Below are 15,868 nucleotides of genomic sequence, written 5' to 3'. Positions count from 1 at the left end.
GCCTAAGTTGACAGCAATCACAGCATCCTATTACATCCCAAATTGTTTATATTGTTTTCCCTTTTATTCCAAACCCTTCCCATACCTAATCGAAGGTTTCCTTTTCTTTCCCTCCCCTTTTTGCAAGAATTATCTCCAAAACCTTCCACACCCCAACCATAGGCTTCCGTTTCCTAATTTCCCTAATATTATTTCGGCTATCCTACTACCTAGTAAACTATCCCATCTTGGATTTTGACAAAATCCTAATTTTTTCCTTTTCTCCAAAGCCTTCCCACATAATTTGGATTGACCCATCCATCCTTTCCACAATCCAAAAATTATTTAGCTTCTTTCTACCAATCCTAGACGTTCCATAGTATTTTACCTCTTTTTGCTGGGAAGATTTTGGGCATGGTGGGAAATCACACGAGATCTCCTTAAGAGGGCGAGACGAGAGGAGACTCGAGTTGGGAGAGATGGGAGATCTCACCACGAGATCTTGCCAAATCTGGTCAAACCACCTGCTTTAGGGGGTTTTAAAACCTTGTATCTCATGCGACAGAGGCATATCTCGCCTCTCTCTCGCTGCAACTCTCAAAAATCACCGGAAACTTGATTTTTGGCCGGAATTTTTTGGGGATTCAACTTCTAAGCATCCTTAACACATCTCGAACATCAGATTATCATCATTCAAGCCTATTTCAACTAGAACTTCAACAATGATAAGATTTCCCCCCAAATTTGATTTTTTCAAATAGAATGTTCTATAATGGGTGTGTGAATCTAGTATAAATATATGTTGATCTACTAGCTTCAATCTACACTTTCATGAAAACAATTTTAATTTTCTGCTATTAATTGATTTTTAAAATTTTCATATTTAAAAAATATAATATCTAAAAAATTAAAATTAAAAAATATAAAAAAATATTTATGATATGAATGTGATTATCACTTATTAAACTACATTGAGAGGGCTACAGCCCCATGTAGTCATATTTTGATTATCATGCTTGCTGTATTTATTTTTATTTTTATTTAAAAAATAAAATAATTATGAAATATTATATTTTATTAAAAATTTATCTTTTTTTTTTTAAATGATGCTCATATTATGTAGTTTATTTTAAAGATACAAACATGTCTGTTTGAGCATTATATATATGTTATCTTAGAACAAAGTGTGTTTTATTGTTTTACAAATTGTTTTTACATGTTTTTATTTAACTAAAAATTATTCTAATGATTATTTGGAACATTTAGGTATGTATTTCAGTGTTGTAGACTTGTAGCTTAAATGGCAACTAGCGGGAGTGACGGCATTAGTAGTGGGACTCAAGACATTGCTTGGCAACATGGGGATCCACTTACTGCCGACAAGAAAAAATCCCATTGCAAGTATTGCCTCAAGACCTTGAATTCTGGTGGTTCAACCAGATTAAAGCAACAATTGGTTGGTGGCTACAAAGATGTTGCCTAGTGTCCCAAGGTTCCGTATAAAGTGCAAAAAGTAATTGCAACAACTTTAAAGGGAGGGAGACAAAAAAAGGATGAGATGGCACAAAAGCAAAGGGAATTTGAGGATACAGTACTATGTAGACCTTTTGTTGATGTTGATGAGGAGTCAGACGACGAGGAGGAGAGGAGGAGGGCTATGGGTATTGAGTCACAGGCCGAGGAGACAGATGAAGGCTACAGTGGAAGCTAGCAGACAGTCCTTATATTTTGAATGTGAGGCAATATGAACAGACAAGAGGAGCAGGTGGTTTGGGGTCAAGGGCATCCATGCCACCTAGACATAGTTTTCATGGAAGTGAGAGGACTGAAAGGAGGAGGAAGACTGCACATTATGAGCCACATTTGACCAAAACCCCACCCTCTTCAAGCATCAAGACACCTATCAAAGAAGCATTCCATATATGTTTACTGGAGGTAGAAAAGGCAGTAGGGAGGAGGAAGCTAAGTTGGCGATCACCAAATTCATGCTTTACAACAACATTGCAGCCAATGTAGCCAAAACAGCCATACTATCAAGGATGATCAATGTAGTTGCTAGGGCAGGTGTAGGGGTTAAAGGCCCAACAGCTTGGGAAGTAATGAATAAATATTTACCAAAGGTGAAGCAGGAGGTGAAGGAGTACATTGGTTCATTGAAGCAAAGATGAACAACATATTGTGTTACTGTGATGGTTAATGGAAGGATTGGTCCTTCTAGACAATCCATCATTAATTTCATGCTGAGCTGCAATGGAAAGACATCCTTCCTTAAGTCAATGGTGCCTCAAATAAAATCAAAGATGCTAACTACCATTACAAGCTTCTTAGGCAGGTGCTCCTCGAGGCAGGACCAAGCAATGTTGTCCAAATTGTCACAGATAACGGTGCTAACTTCAAGAAAGCTAGTGAAATGTTGATGAAGAAGAAAAGCAGCAAGATCCACCTCTTTTTAACACCATGTGCAACACACTCGATTGATCTTATGTTGAAGGACTTGAGGAAGAGAAAGTCAATCAATGTTGTGGTTGACAGGGCTAGAAGGGTCAATAATTTTATTTATAACCATGGTTATGTGCTGAAGATGATGAGGAACCACTATAAGAGTGATCTAGTCAGGTTCGGATTGACTAGATTCGCCACCAATTACGTAGCTCTGAAAACCTTCCAAAAGAAAGTGGTGGGTCTACACACATATTTGCAAGTGAGGAGTGGTTTAATTGGCATAGATCTAGCCATCCTGATGCAGTAGTAGTCCAACAAACCATTGCTGATGATTCCTTTTAGACGCAGCTGAATAGGACAGTGGGCATTTGAGTCTATTGTGCTTGTTTAAAGGATGGTGGATTTGGAGAAGAAGCCCACAATGCCCCACATATATGCTTCCCTCTAACAAATGAAAGAGTTGGTTAGAGTTGCAGCCCCTGGCTCCTTCAAATCCTGCGAGAGGATAATCAATGATAGATTGGAGACGCACTTGATGCATCCTTTGCACTTGGCTGGTGAGTCACTTTTAAGTCTTTAAGTTTTTGGTGTATACTTTAATTTACATTGTTAATTTGTTATAACTTATAATTTATAAGCAAGTAAACAACCAAAAATTTTTTTTTTCACAATACAAGGTTACTACCTCAACCCAAAGTACCATTACAAGAATGATCTAGGGCTTAATGTAAGGTTGATGAATGCAGTGCAAGATGTGGTGGAGAAGCTTGTGCCAAATCCTGTCATGCAGGGAACAATTAATGGAGAGGTGAGAACTTATTCAATTGTTTCTTCAACTTCTTGCATTAGTGCATATACAGTAGTAAAAGTATAATAATTGAACAATTGGTGTACAGATCAAGGAGTTCAGGGATGCCTCTGGGAGTTTTGGAAAGCCTTCTGCAGTTGCAACTAGGCAAAAAAATGATCCTAGAAAATTGTCCATTGTTATAAGTCTATCTCTATAAGTGATAACTGAAAAGTTATATAAGTATTGAGATTTACTTGCCTAATGCATTCTTATATTTGGTTATGCTGCTAACTGGTGGGTGTTATATGGAACTTGTTCGCCAAATCTTCGGGACATATCAATTAAAGTACTCTCACAGACATGCTCATCCTCTGGGGCACCTTCTCGCTCATCCATAGTAAGGTACGGAACAGATTGGGGAGTAAAAGGCTCTAGGACTTGGTGTTACAACATGAGATTAAGAGTAGGGCACATACAAGATGATATAGATGACGAAAATTGAGAACCAATTAAGTTGCTGATATATTCTATGAGCCCCTCCCCCCCAGAGGATGAGGAAGACGATGTTATACATCAATGGGTTAGGGATCGAGTTGGTCTAGTGCCTGATGGGCCAAGAGGGCAGCCAGATCCTACCATTGTTGCTGCCATGGGCCCAAATGTTGTGGCTGACCATATGACTTCTAATGAGGGTCAGGCTGTTGTAGCAGCATCAACAGGACCAAGTGTGTACCATTTGTGGAGCCACTTGGTCGACTTGAAACAGTTGTGGTGATATCTTGTAGTGGGAGTTCAAATGATGCTGAGGATACCATCCCTCCAAGTCAACCATCGAGTCATAAGGCAGTTAGGCTGGTGGTGTTGCTGATGGAAGTCAAGGTCAACAAAGGGAGTCACCTCCACCAGGTCCAGGTCATCCAACACATTCGAGCCACAGTTCCCTAACTCCCGGACTTATACTAGGAGTAGGAAGAGAAGATCAAACTAGGGGCAAACGCATGATGATGCGAACATGCAGGATCTTGAATTGAACATGGGAAGCATGAGACTAGATCATGGTCACAGTGGTTCACAACAGCAGAGTTTGGCCAATTCGCAGTCATCGAAGTACCTATACGGGGATCACAGTACCGCGTTAGATTACACTGGGTATTCTTCTTATGAAAACCATGCTATTCCTCAAGACCATGCACCTGGAGAGTACGCATATGGGAGTGAAGGTGGGTTGTTGACTAACTGATTTAGAAACCCCTGCCTATATATTCAACAGCACCAAGAACAGCAAGAGCAGCAATGGCTCTTTCACCCACCAACGATTGACGGTTAGCCTAGAGAGCTATTCCTCCAGTATTCTGACATAAAGACAGATCGATCCCATATAAACAAATATGTGACATACTACGGTGATGAGTTGACTTGGGAGTCACATGTGGCCACCGTTCAGAATCAGTTGATGCAGAATGCTGAGTGATACCCTTGTTGTCTTGTAGTCTTGTTACTCTTGTACTCTTGTGAACTTATGGATTACGATTTATGACTTCTAAAAGTCTAAAACTTCTTATGGTTGTAAAATTTTGAAGACATTTAAGTTCTTTGACAGTTTGATTTGTAATGTATTTGATACTTGATAATTGATAACTTGAATTACTTGATATCTCCACACTACATGTTGTCAAACCTGGCATTTCACAGCATTTTAGATTCTTAGAGAACATACTTAGGGTTATTTTCTCACAAATCCAAGGCCAGCAGTGTGTTCAAAAGCCTTAAATAGGCTAAATACCAAGTTTCAACCCAACTAGAGCCCTAAAACCCACCAAGATGGGCCACCGAGTTTACGCCAGAAAATTTGTATATCTCGACCGAGATCTCGATTTTTTTTTAGTGGTGAGATCTCGCTCTCCCACCATGATTTTGGGCAAATCCTAAATTCTAGGGAATCTTCTTAGGAAACCATAACCCTAGAATCGGATTTACATCAAAACCATGATCCTCAACTCAACAATTTTATTAATCATCAAAACTGAAGAATTACAAAGAAGACTTGGCTATTTATAGCCATTAAAAGACTTTGACACTCTATGGGAATACATAATAGACAAGGATCCCACCATTTGATCTAAATCTTAATTAGCACATGCTGAATTCTAATTAATTAGAACTCTAACTAACATGTGCTGGACTAAGGACTTATGGACTCTTACCTTATCCACAGCTAACTAAAAACAAACCTAATAATAGGACTCTTTCACAAACTAGGGCTCTAGAGATTAAATTGGAATTAAATTCCAGTAGTAAAATAGGGCCTGTAATGCCCAAAATACCCCTGGATTGGGGTTCGGCCAGCATGTTTAGGCGGTTTTGGGCCCCACAGTGGGGTTCGGCCAAGGGGAGTCTCTGTGTTCACATCAAGATCATATCCCCATATTATTAATACCTACATTCTCTCCAAGTTTCAACTCATTTCAACACCTTAGACCCCAATTTTCCATCTAAAGAAATTTATCCCATATCTCCCATGGGTTGGATTTTTATATCTTCTGATTGATTCATTCATATAGTTGACCATAAAACATTAACCCATCAACATTAACCCAACCCATCTTGGATATTGGTGAGCCCTAATTTTCCCAGTTGAATCCCAAAACCAAAACCCTAACCCTCTCCCATCATTATCCTGTCAAGGAAGGTTGAATACATAATTTCCCCCAACCCTTCCCATACTAGTTTTTTGTTTGCTGGTGCAGAAGAAGAGGATCCTGGAGTAACTCTAATTTTAGGGAAATAATTACGCATTTCAAAAGCCTAAAATCAAGGTTACATCAGAGAGACTTTTGCCATCAATGTTATGAGTTAATGGGACAAGCAGCACCCCACATTTCTATAAAGCAAGTGCTTACTGTCAACTATAAATTAGCGCTGGTTTGTGTCTTTGTGCAGCCTTCAACAGATTATGTATTACAGCCATAAAGAGAGGACATGTCAAGAATTCTATGTCACCAAAAGGTAATATCTAAGTCATTTCGGCATCCTTAGAATTTTAGCTTAAACCAACAAATTGGGGACTTAGATGTAAACCCAGATTTAGGGCTAGGGGTATTTTGGGAATTTCCCTAAATCTAAGGGGTGCCCAGGATTTCTAGCAAAGAGAACTAACTTTATACACTGCGGGGAGGGTTTTAGCATCTGAAAACCTTGCTATATCACAATTTCCAGATCTGATTTTAACAATGAAAGGCTGAAACTTAGGATTTAAGGGTTTTGTATGTTTTAAGGCTTCTAGGGTTGAGTATGGAATGAATCAAGGCTTCAGTTAGGCTAGAATTAACTCTGATTTTGTTGTTTTACAATTTCAAAATTAATCCTTTGAGGCTGTGGTTAAAACTAGGTTTCTTACTTGGCTTAGGACTTAGGGTTCGGGCTTGGTCCAATTGGGTTGAAATTAGGACGGAAGGTCACTAGGGTTAGGGGGACGATGTTCCTAAAGTTTGCAACAGTTCTAACAATTAGATTTTCGTAGATCTAACCTTGAATTTTAGGTCTGAGAAAAAGTCCGAAAATCCCCCCAAAAAAAATTTTGAAAAATCAAAAAGAAGTATATGGGGAGGTGACGAGAAGATTGCAGGTGGTCTAGAAGAAGAGGGTGGGGGTTAGGAAGGGGCTGGGGTTGCTGTTTACTTACTTGGAGTCGACGGTAGGCTGCTGCGAGGGTTGAAGAAGATGCTGGTATTTATTGATGTATGCTGGAACTTGAAACCGATTGTTGATTAAGAACTCTTCAAAATCCGCCATGGCCCTCTCAAAAAGAACCACGACCTTGTGTCTCACAAAACTCTAATTTTTATTCAATCCAAAACTATAATTACTTAGAATACTTGGCCATTTATAGCCTTTACAATCTCTGAAAAAAAATCAAACTCTACTCCTAACTGACTTTAACTTAGGTCCCTTATCTAACTAGGAACCTTATCCAACTAACTCTATCCAAATAAGAAACCACTAGACACTTTAATGGGGAGTCTTAAATCAGATAGAATCCCAACAACAGACAAAAATCCAAAGCCAAATTCCAAGCAAAAGAAAACCCTTAAAAGTTAAGAACCCTCCAAAAAGATAGGAAAGAGTATTATCTTATCCACAACTCCAATAAGAATTTAAAATGGACTATAACTCACAAAATACTAACCCAAGTAAGAAAAAATAGAAGTAGATCCATATCCTCTGGATCAAAGGGATTCCAACTAGACCCATATTGAACCCTAAAAGGGCTAGAAAATTACCAAAATACACCTAGGGTATTCGGCCAGCTCTGGATTGGGCTTTTTGGGCCTAGGTGTTGGGCCCAATTGGGGGGGGGAACCTTGGTCACGTTTGATTAGAAGGTCTGAGGCAATTGTGTAATCTGTCAAACGACTGAAATCTGCGGGTGAAAGACTGAAAAGTAATGCCTGGTGTAAGAACTTAAATTCTAGGAAGCTATTTCTGAATTACTTGAATGAACAAAGATGGGGTGGTGAAATTTGATGAGACGAAGATTTCACAAAGTGATTATTTTAGGTACCTTGGCTCAATAGAGTATGATATGGTGTATGATGTTTCCTAAAGAATTAAAATAGAGTGGATGAAGTGAAGAGATGCGTCCAGCTTCTTGAGTGATCAACGTATTCCCTTAAGGCTCTAAAGAAAATTCCATACAACTGTCATAAGACTAACTACGATGTAGGGTGCAGAGTGTTGAACTGTTAAGAAACATGTAAATCAATGTGGCAAAAAATGCTAAGATGGATGAGGGCAAGACTAAGAAGAATAAAGTAAGCAATGATCATGCTAGAGCTGGTCTCAGAGTAGCTCCGACAAATAATAGGCTACGAGAAAGTCGACTAAGGGGGTACAGCCATGTTCAACAATGGCCCTTAACTGCCCCTATACAAAGAAGTGATTCAACCCAGATTGAAGGAATTACAAGAACTAGGAGCATACATAAGATAGCCTTAAGAAAATTGAGAAAGGATATGCGTAGCTAAGGGCTTGTATCTAGTACAGCCTTAAATAGAGCTGACTGAAAAGCAAGAATCCATGTAGCCGACCCCATTTAGTTGGGAAAAGGCTTACTGCTGTTGTTGTTGTACTTGAATGAACAAACATACCACCAAGTTCTTTCCATAAGAAAAAATAATAATAAATAAATTTAACAGTTCTCAAGCCCTAAACTAAGATAGACTAATGAAATCATCGGATCCTATGATAAATCCTACCTTATGTCTACTATTGTAGGAACGCTGCACATTAATGGCAACACCAGACTACAGGTCCACTACTGGGCTAAAGCACCATCTACACTCTAACCTGCATCAAAAGCAGCCCAGCCATTCATCTTCCTGTTTTGCCCTCTAAGTCCCCAGTATGCGTGAAATAGCTAATAAAATTTCAATCACTGATGACAGTCGTAAGTTGGTGACCACAACTCATAAGTCTCTCTTCAGCTTGCTACTGTACACCACAATTATGTAATCTTAACTGGTCATCTGCTAAGGTAACTTCCTTACCTGCTTTTATTCCTGATCGGACAGAATTAACCCCTCAAGCCCGAGTCTAGTTGTTAGCAAATTCATCTAAGAGTGGACAGCAACATCAACAACTCATGGCCACAAGATAAATTAGTACCAGACTCCTTAGGTTCTCCTGAAAGCATTTCTTCCCACCCTTTGCTATTAACATAGCAACCCATCTACCTGAAGAACCATAACATTTTATTACATTACTATCAAATCCTCTTGGTCTCATCATTCTTTAATGCAAACAGTTCCCAAAACCACAAACAGTTAAATATGCTATTTTCATGCAGTTCTTCTACAAGGAAAATTATAGCATGTGATTTCCAAGCTTATGCTCAATTGTAAAGAGTTCTTTTCTCACTTCAGCCAGCTTGAACCTAATTAAACCAACTTCCCGTCTGTTCTCACACTACTTAACATACAAGGTTTTGCTGTTTTGCTCTTAACCAAGACAACTTAAGACCATTTTCCTGTATCTGGCCTTCCTACAGCATTGTGTGAAGAAAGAATTCTGAAAGACTATATAGCAAAATGTTAAACAGTGACCACCTTGCATATTCCAAAAAAAAAAATTCAACTACAACTTCCAATTAGTTAGATTACCATTTGAATCCAATCTAATACAAATTATTACTATCATTAGATTAAGGCATCTCGACGCAGTGCCAAATCCCCTTCGTGACTAGATTTACTTCTCCAAAGTATTATATGAACCCATATTCTGAAGTGGGTCATTTATTCCCATCTTACCGTTAAAGGCAATGAACTCTGTTTGTACAAGGTCACCTAAAACCATGAATTTGACAAATACATTTGGTGTTTAATTAGGTTTCAAGTGGACAGATCAAGTAGAATCCAGTCAGACCTTTAACTCATAGAGAAATGGCTTAGAAAAATATTCAATGGACAACATCTCTTTTTAATTCAGAAGAAAAAAAGGCAAATAATTAGTTACCATGAAGATCTTACATGGAAGAATTTGTCCCACAGCCTTTCAAAAGGTAATGAACCTGGCGTCAAGAACATGAAAGCAATTTTTGGGTTCTTCGACTGAACAGGTGGAGATCTCAAAATATCTCTAATAACAACACGAGCTGCTATCTCATCATCAGTAAACTCCCTAGCAGGAATGGGTGGAAGCCAATCGGCAAAAGTTTTACAACTATTTGATGAAAAAATATAACAGGTTCCGGAGCTTTGGGGAGGATATATGTAAGCACCAATTAGCAAAATGCTCACGAAAGAAACTAAGACAATAATCCACACTGGCCCCTTTAAAGGAGGACGGTTGCGCGTCATTGGCATGCTCTGGAGATCCCCAATGCCTGGTCGCCACACCTGAGGTGTCTTCATTTAGAGCAATCACAAGTTCACAACACAGTAGCTAGTTCAATCATGTTTGCTCTGTCTCAAAGTCCAGAACCATCCTATTCTCGAATACACCAGATTACTGTTTAACCATCAACAGCTCCAACCTTGAGCTCCATTCAACTAAATCATTGAAATGCATGCACCTGTAAAACAATAAGTTTTTTGGGCTGGTGTGGTGGGGGAGGAGGGAGATCCATCAGCAGAGTTAAGCACAGGAGTTTTCAAAGGCCACAAATTCATTCTGCAAGACCAATGAATTATGCAACAAATAACAGACTAGGCAATGTGAAATAACAGATATCGGAAATATACAAGTTCCCTAAGACAAATCAACCGCATGTAAAATAAGCTAAATAAAACAAACACCGGCATAAAATTGCTTGTCCAAAGAAAAAAAGCAAGTTTGTTCCAATCAATGTAAAATTTAACCAAGCACAAAAAAATATTTAAAGAACTAACTTATGTACTGCTAAATTTCTAATCTTTCATTAGGATGATAAAACAAGTGAAGGAATATTGAACAGATAAGACATGATTCTTAAAAGAAAGCCAAGAAAAGGAGGAATGAGATTTCAAAAATTGATCTACGGCCATTTCATTTCAAAGAGAGGGGAAACAATTCATGTCGTACTTTTCAAATCAAATAGAAAAAAATAGCTGAAGAAAGACGTCTCATCCACACACCAATTACAAACAAAATAATTACAACACCACAAGAAACAGAGATTAATATCATTAGGTTCCATTTTACCAAGTGAAATTCCCAACAATTAATAAAGTGGAACCAGTAATGGAAAAAGTCAAACCAATCCGGAAAATCAAAGCGGCCCAGGTAGAGATTAAAGGAAAAGAAAAGACTGGCATAAGAATAAAACAAATCCATCATCATTGTTGAGGAAGTTAACCAACCACGACTTTCAAATCCATATACCACAACAATTCCAAATGCCATTAACTACAATTCCTCAAAATTATTCCGTTACTAAATCTTTCCTCTTTGGTAAGCATACGGTTTAAAGATAAACCAAGAAACATTTAAATGAAATAAAAAATAAAAAGAGAGAGATTCACCAAGACCCAGAACACACATATTCTAGATAAGCAATCAAACAAATCAACAACCAGTATTTCAAGCTTGCAAAGCTTTGCAAAAATTCAATCTTGACAAAATCCCAACGGATCGACAAGCAAAAAGCAACAACAGAAATGCAAGAGATTGGACACTCCAATATGTTAAGACTTTAACAGAAAGATGTAAGTACCTGATCAATCCCCAGCCGTAAAGAAGTTGAAACCAAAAGTTTCCCGATCTTTCTGCAACTTAAATTAAAATTGAAAAATCTTTGAATGGAAGGAAGAATAAATATTTCACTTCTATTGCTTGATTTGATTTTAAGATCTAGGGCACTAAAAGAGGACGAATGAGAAGGAAGGACAACACAGAAACGACACTAAAATTAAAATGAGAAAGAGTCCGTTTTTTCAGTGTCTCTAATTCCTTCTCTCTAATTACCTAAAAAACCAGAAATTCTTTTTGTTTTGCTTCATTCCAAACAAAGAACACTTCGGCCGTGTATATATCATTTCAACTGTTATTGTAAATAAATAGAAATAAAGAAAGGAAAGAAAAGAAAAGCTGTTATTGTATTTTCAACGTATAATATTGCACCCATGTTTTATTTTAGAGTAAGAAGGGCATCCCTCAAGAAACAAGTGGGCTAATTTCTCCCTCATCTGGGTCGGGCAAAGGGAGAGAAATTATGGGCTTATTTCCAAAAGCCCATGCTGGAGCTGCTGCCTATTTGGGAATGGATAAATTTGAAGCCGAGGTTTCTTCTAGACCCACCTCAATGGTAAAACCTTTTGCGGGGGAATGGGAATCCTCCATTGTACCTTCTGCTTCTATAGGATCTCAGGGAACCTCTCCTCTTACTTCTGGAATCAGGAAAATAGAGGAAATACAGCCAACTTCTGTGGATGAAGTTAATCAAATGAATGTACAGAACGAAGTATTGTCTTCTGAGAATCTGCTGATTGAGATTTGAGCATAAAGATCATTTGGAAATACAATTTCAGGAAGAAAATCTGACCACGATTGCTCTAGCTCAGAAAATTGTTGTTCTTAGTTTCTTACTGCTGAACGCGCTCCTGTAACTACTCCCTCTTCTCTAACTATTGAAGAAATACCCGCGGATGATAAGTACGAGGACAAAAATATGGGAAACAAAAGGAAATTGGAAAGAAATTGTCTAGTGTAGTAGTGATGCATGATAAGCATGTATTTATCATTATTTATTTGATTTAATTTTTCATACTTATTTAATTAAAAGAGAGCTAATTGAGTATTTTTGTGTATTTTTCAGGAATAAGGTGATTTTAGTTATTAGAGATAATATGGAATAAAGTTGGTAAATATATTAAATAATGGGATTCAATCTTGTTGCCCAATAGATCATCTCTCAGCCAAATTGGAAACAGATGGAGGTCTAAGGAACCAGAGGTTGCATCTTGGACTGTGCGTGATGTTAGAGAACATCTGGGATTTGCGACGAGATTTTACAAATTGTATTTTCGTCCATCATTTGCATGAGGTGAATGCCGCTACTGATTTTTTGGCCAGTTTCATCTGAATCGAAGACGGAACATATATTCCTAGTCAATGCCTTACCCCCTCATCTGGCAAAAATGGTTGCCGACGATAAAGCGGGGCATATCTATTATAGGTTGCAATTTAATATTCTATTTTATGATATATTAATCAGTGCCTTTTTACCCAACAAAAAATTGGTAATAAATCTAAAAATCGTGTAAACATACCTACCTTCAGTATTTTAGGTATATCTCTCTTGTATGAGTTCGGATTGCATTGATTCAAGATGCTCTGGAACAATATCTAAAATATCTACAACTTTCTAGTTAAATATCTACAACTTTATTTGGGATGTAGATGAGTGGCAAAACTAGGATGGATAAGATAAGAAATTATCATATTATAATTGGTATGGGAGTTGCTCTCATAAGTGATAAGCTTCGAGAAAGTCGTTTGAAGTGGCACGGCCACGTACAACGGAGACCTATAAATGCCCATGTATGGAGAAGTGATATAATCCATGTTGAAGGAACTAGAAGAGCTAGGGGTAGACCTAAGATAACCTTAGGAGAAGTGATGAAGAAAGGATGTGTATAGCTTAGGTCTTGTATCTAGCATGGCCTTAAACATAACTGATTGGAGGGCAAGGATCCATGTAGCCGACCCCATTTGGTTGGGACAAGGTTTATTGTTGTTGTTGTATATCTTCTAGTTGATTGTGTTTGAGTTTGGCCAAATATGTTCTATAGCTCAGCAAACTAAGTGTGCCAAGCTTTGGCAAATGACGATAATCTTGCGAAGATAGGGCATACCTAGGAAGACCATCCTTAATTTTCTTTGAAGTGTAGAGTTACATCGGTTAGTGTAAAGCATTGGGGATTCGAAATCCCAAGATCTTCACATATTCATAGTTTTTGCAGTAATTAATTGATTTAATTTAAATTTAGTTTTGTTAAATTCAATCTTAGTAATTTAGCCTTTTAGTTCCCCATAGTTGGACCCCGTACTTTCTGCTAGCTAGATTAGTATAAGATTTTATTTTTGATTGGTTAGTGACACGATCAATGCACCAAAAGTTGTTCCACCCTCGGATTCTTGCAAAACAATCGTTAGAAGTGGGCCCGACTCTGCAGTCAGGAAGGCACCTCTGAAGGTTAAATCAATAAGTGGATCACCACAGAGCTCTAGCTATCTGCATAGCTTTAATTGAAAACGATAATGGAGAGAAACGATTATGATTCCTTCACTCTATGCGATCTCTTAGTTTATATCGGTTTTATCTGCTATTCTTGACCGTTGGACTTGTTCGTACTTCTTCTTGGTAGCCGTCTGATCATAGAGTTTTTCCTCATCTTTCAAAGTCAGTTATAGTTTCCTCATATGGCACGATCGTGTATCCCAAATTTCTCAGGAACACATTTCTTTCCATAACCATTGGGTTCCTTCTTCCTTGCTCTACTTGGTGATTTAACTTTTGTACCAACCCGACCGCCGTCAAACTTGGTTGGTGTTATTTTATCCTTACGATGAGCCCCTCCAGCCAAGCGATCGGAATGAAACAGATGGCTTGGTTTTCTTTTTCTCAATTACGATCACCGAACCTAGAAGGTAGAAAGCCAAACGTCTTCTTGTTATTCCAAGTGTCACATTTATTAGTATATGTGAAACCCAGCCCTAACCTTGACCCGGAAACCCTATTGTTTGTCGGTCCAACAACCCGAAGTAAAGCAAGAAGTCAACTATGGGTCATCCCAGTGGAAGACTTGGTGTTTGGCTTAGAATCTACAAGAGTTGATGACAGTGTTCCATTTATGGAAACTTGTTATGGACTGAAAAGGAAACTGGTTTTAATAAATTTTTCTATTTTTAGCTTCAAAGGGGAAAACTCTTCTATGAGGGTTTTATTTATTTAATTTTTATTATTATATTGTGGGATGATACCAAAAATGTTCATTAAGTAGAACTGTAGAAGCGTGTAGGTACATTAGTATTATATTGCACTCTTCTTTATTATTATTATTATTGTTATTATTATTATTGTTATTATTATTATTATTATTATTATTATTATTGTTATTCTTATTATTATTATTCTTATTGTTATTATTATTATTATTCTTATTATTATTGTTATTATTATTATTATATTGTTATTCTTATTATTATTATTCTTATTGTTATTATTATTATTATTCTTATTATTATTGTTATTATTATTATTATTGTTATTATTATTATTATTGTTATTATTATTATTAAAAATTTTTATTATAAAAAAAAAAAAAAAAAAAAAAAAAAAAAAAAAAAATAATAAAAATATTTTTTTTTTTTATAAAAAACTCTTCCACTAACACAACACAAACCAAATTGTTTTTTTTTTTTCTTATTAAAAAACCACCCAAACCACCCCCCCAACCCCCGACAGACCCCCCCCCCCCAAAAAAAAAAAAAACCACAAAAAACACCAATGCCCTTGTAACCCATTTAAGTAAGCAAACCGTTTGACTCAACAACAAACCCCACCCAGCCTAACTCGACCGGACCGAACCCACTCTCTTGAATATAGTGTATGTCGTGTATACATTGGATCGGGGACCCTGCGACCATTCGATCGACGACCCACAAGAGTGACGACAAACCACAATTTTTCCTTGTAATTCCTCCCCAATCTTCCATTCCCATATCCAGAAAACATCCATTTATGCATTAGAACTCAAAAGTGTCGCAAAAATAAAATTTATCTACTCTGTTCCCATTTATGTAGAAGAACTCATTGCTTGAATGTCTTCCATTGCTGAACTCGTCAGCTCCACAGACCTTTGGCCAATTTACTGACTCGGATACACAGCTTCCGAGCAACAGTAGTAAGAAGAATAGGCACAACAAAACTGAAAACATTCTCAACCGATCAGTGCATTAGTACTCTATTTTTCAAGTCTGAGACATGGCAGAACTACCTCCACCGAAACGATTTACTTCACGAAGATCGACTGTACCAATTCACCAGCATAACCAGGAAGTAAACCCTATAGATGGAATAGAAGAGTTAAAGGAATCAAGAAAGAAACCCAGATGACAACAGACCTAATACTCCAAATGGTTTAAAGGAATCAAGAAAGAAACCCAGATGACAACAGACCT

At 37.5% G+C, this 15,868-nt stretch overlaps 1 protein-coding gene across 1 annotated transcript in view; it reads right to left on the bottom strand.

Moving 5' to 3' along the window:
* The window catches only part of LOC149015768 (glycosyltransferase BC10-like), a 46,246-nt gene extending 34,517 nt beyond the window's left edge, over nt 1-11,729 (bottom strand). Inside the window, exons 1-2 of the mRNA XM_089155475.1 lie at nt 11,400-11,729; nt 9,736-10,304 (exon numbers count right to left, since the gene is read on the bottom strand). Of these exons, the coding sequence (XP_089011601.1) occupies nt 9,736-10,119 (384 nt within the window). The 5' untranslated portion in view covers nt 10,120-10,304; nt 11,400-11,729. The remainder of the gene's footprint in view (nt 1-9,735; nt 10,305-11,399) is intronic.
* Between the last annotated feature and the right edge of the window lie 4,139 nt (nt 11,730-15,868).

This window comes from Hakea prostrata, chromosome 5 (assembly GCF_041222555.1).
Source record: "Hakea prostrata isolate BN-2017 chromosome 5, UWA_Hpros_2, whole genome shotgun sequence".
In the NCBI taxonomy this organism is placed as follows: Eukaryota; Viridiplantae; Streptophyta; class Magnoliopsida; order Proteales; family Proteaceae; genus Hakea; species Hakea prostrata.
The sequence above is the reverse complement of the archived record's forward strand: the minus strand, read 5'-3'. Positions and strand labels throughout refer to the sequence as shown.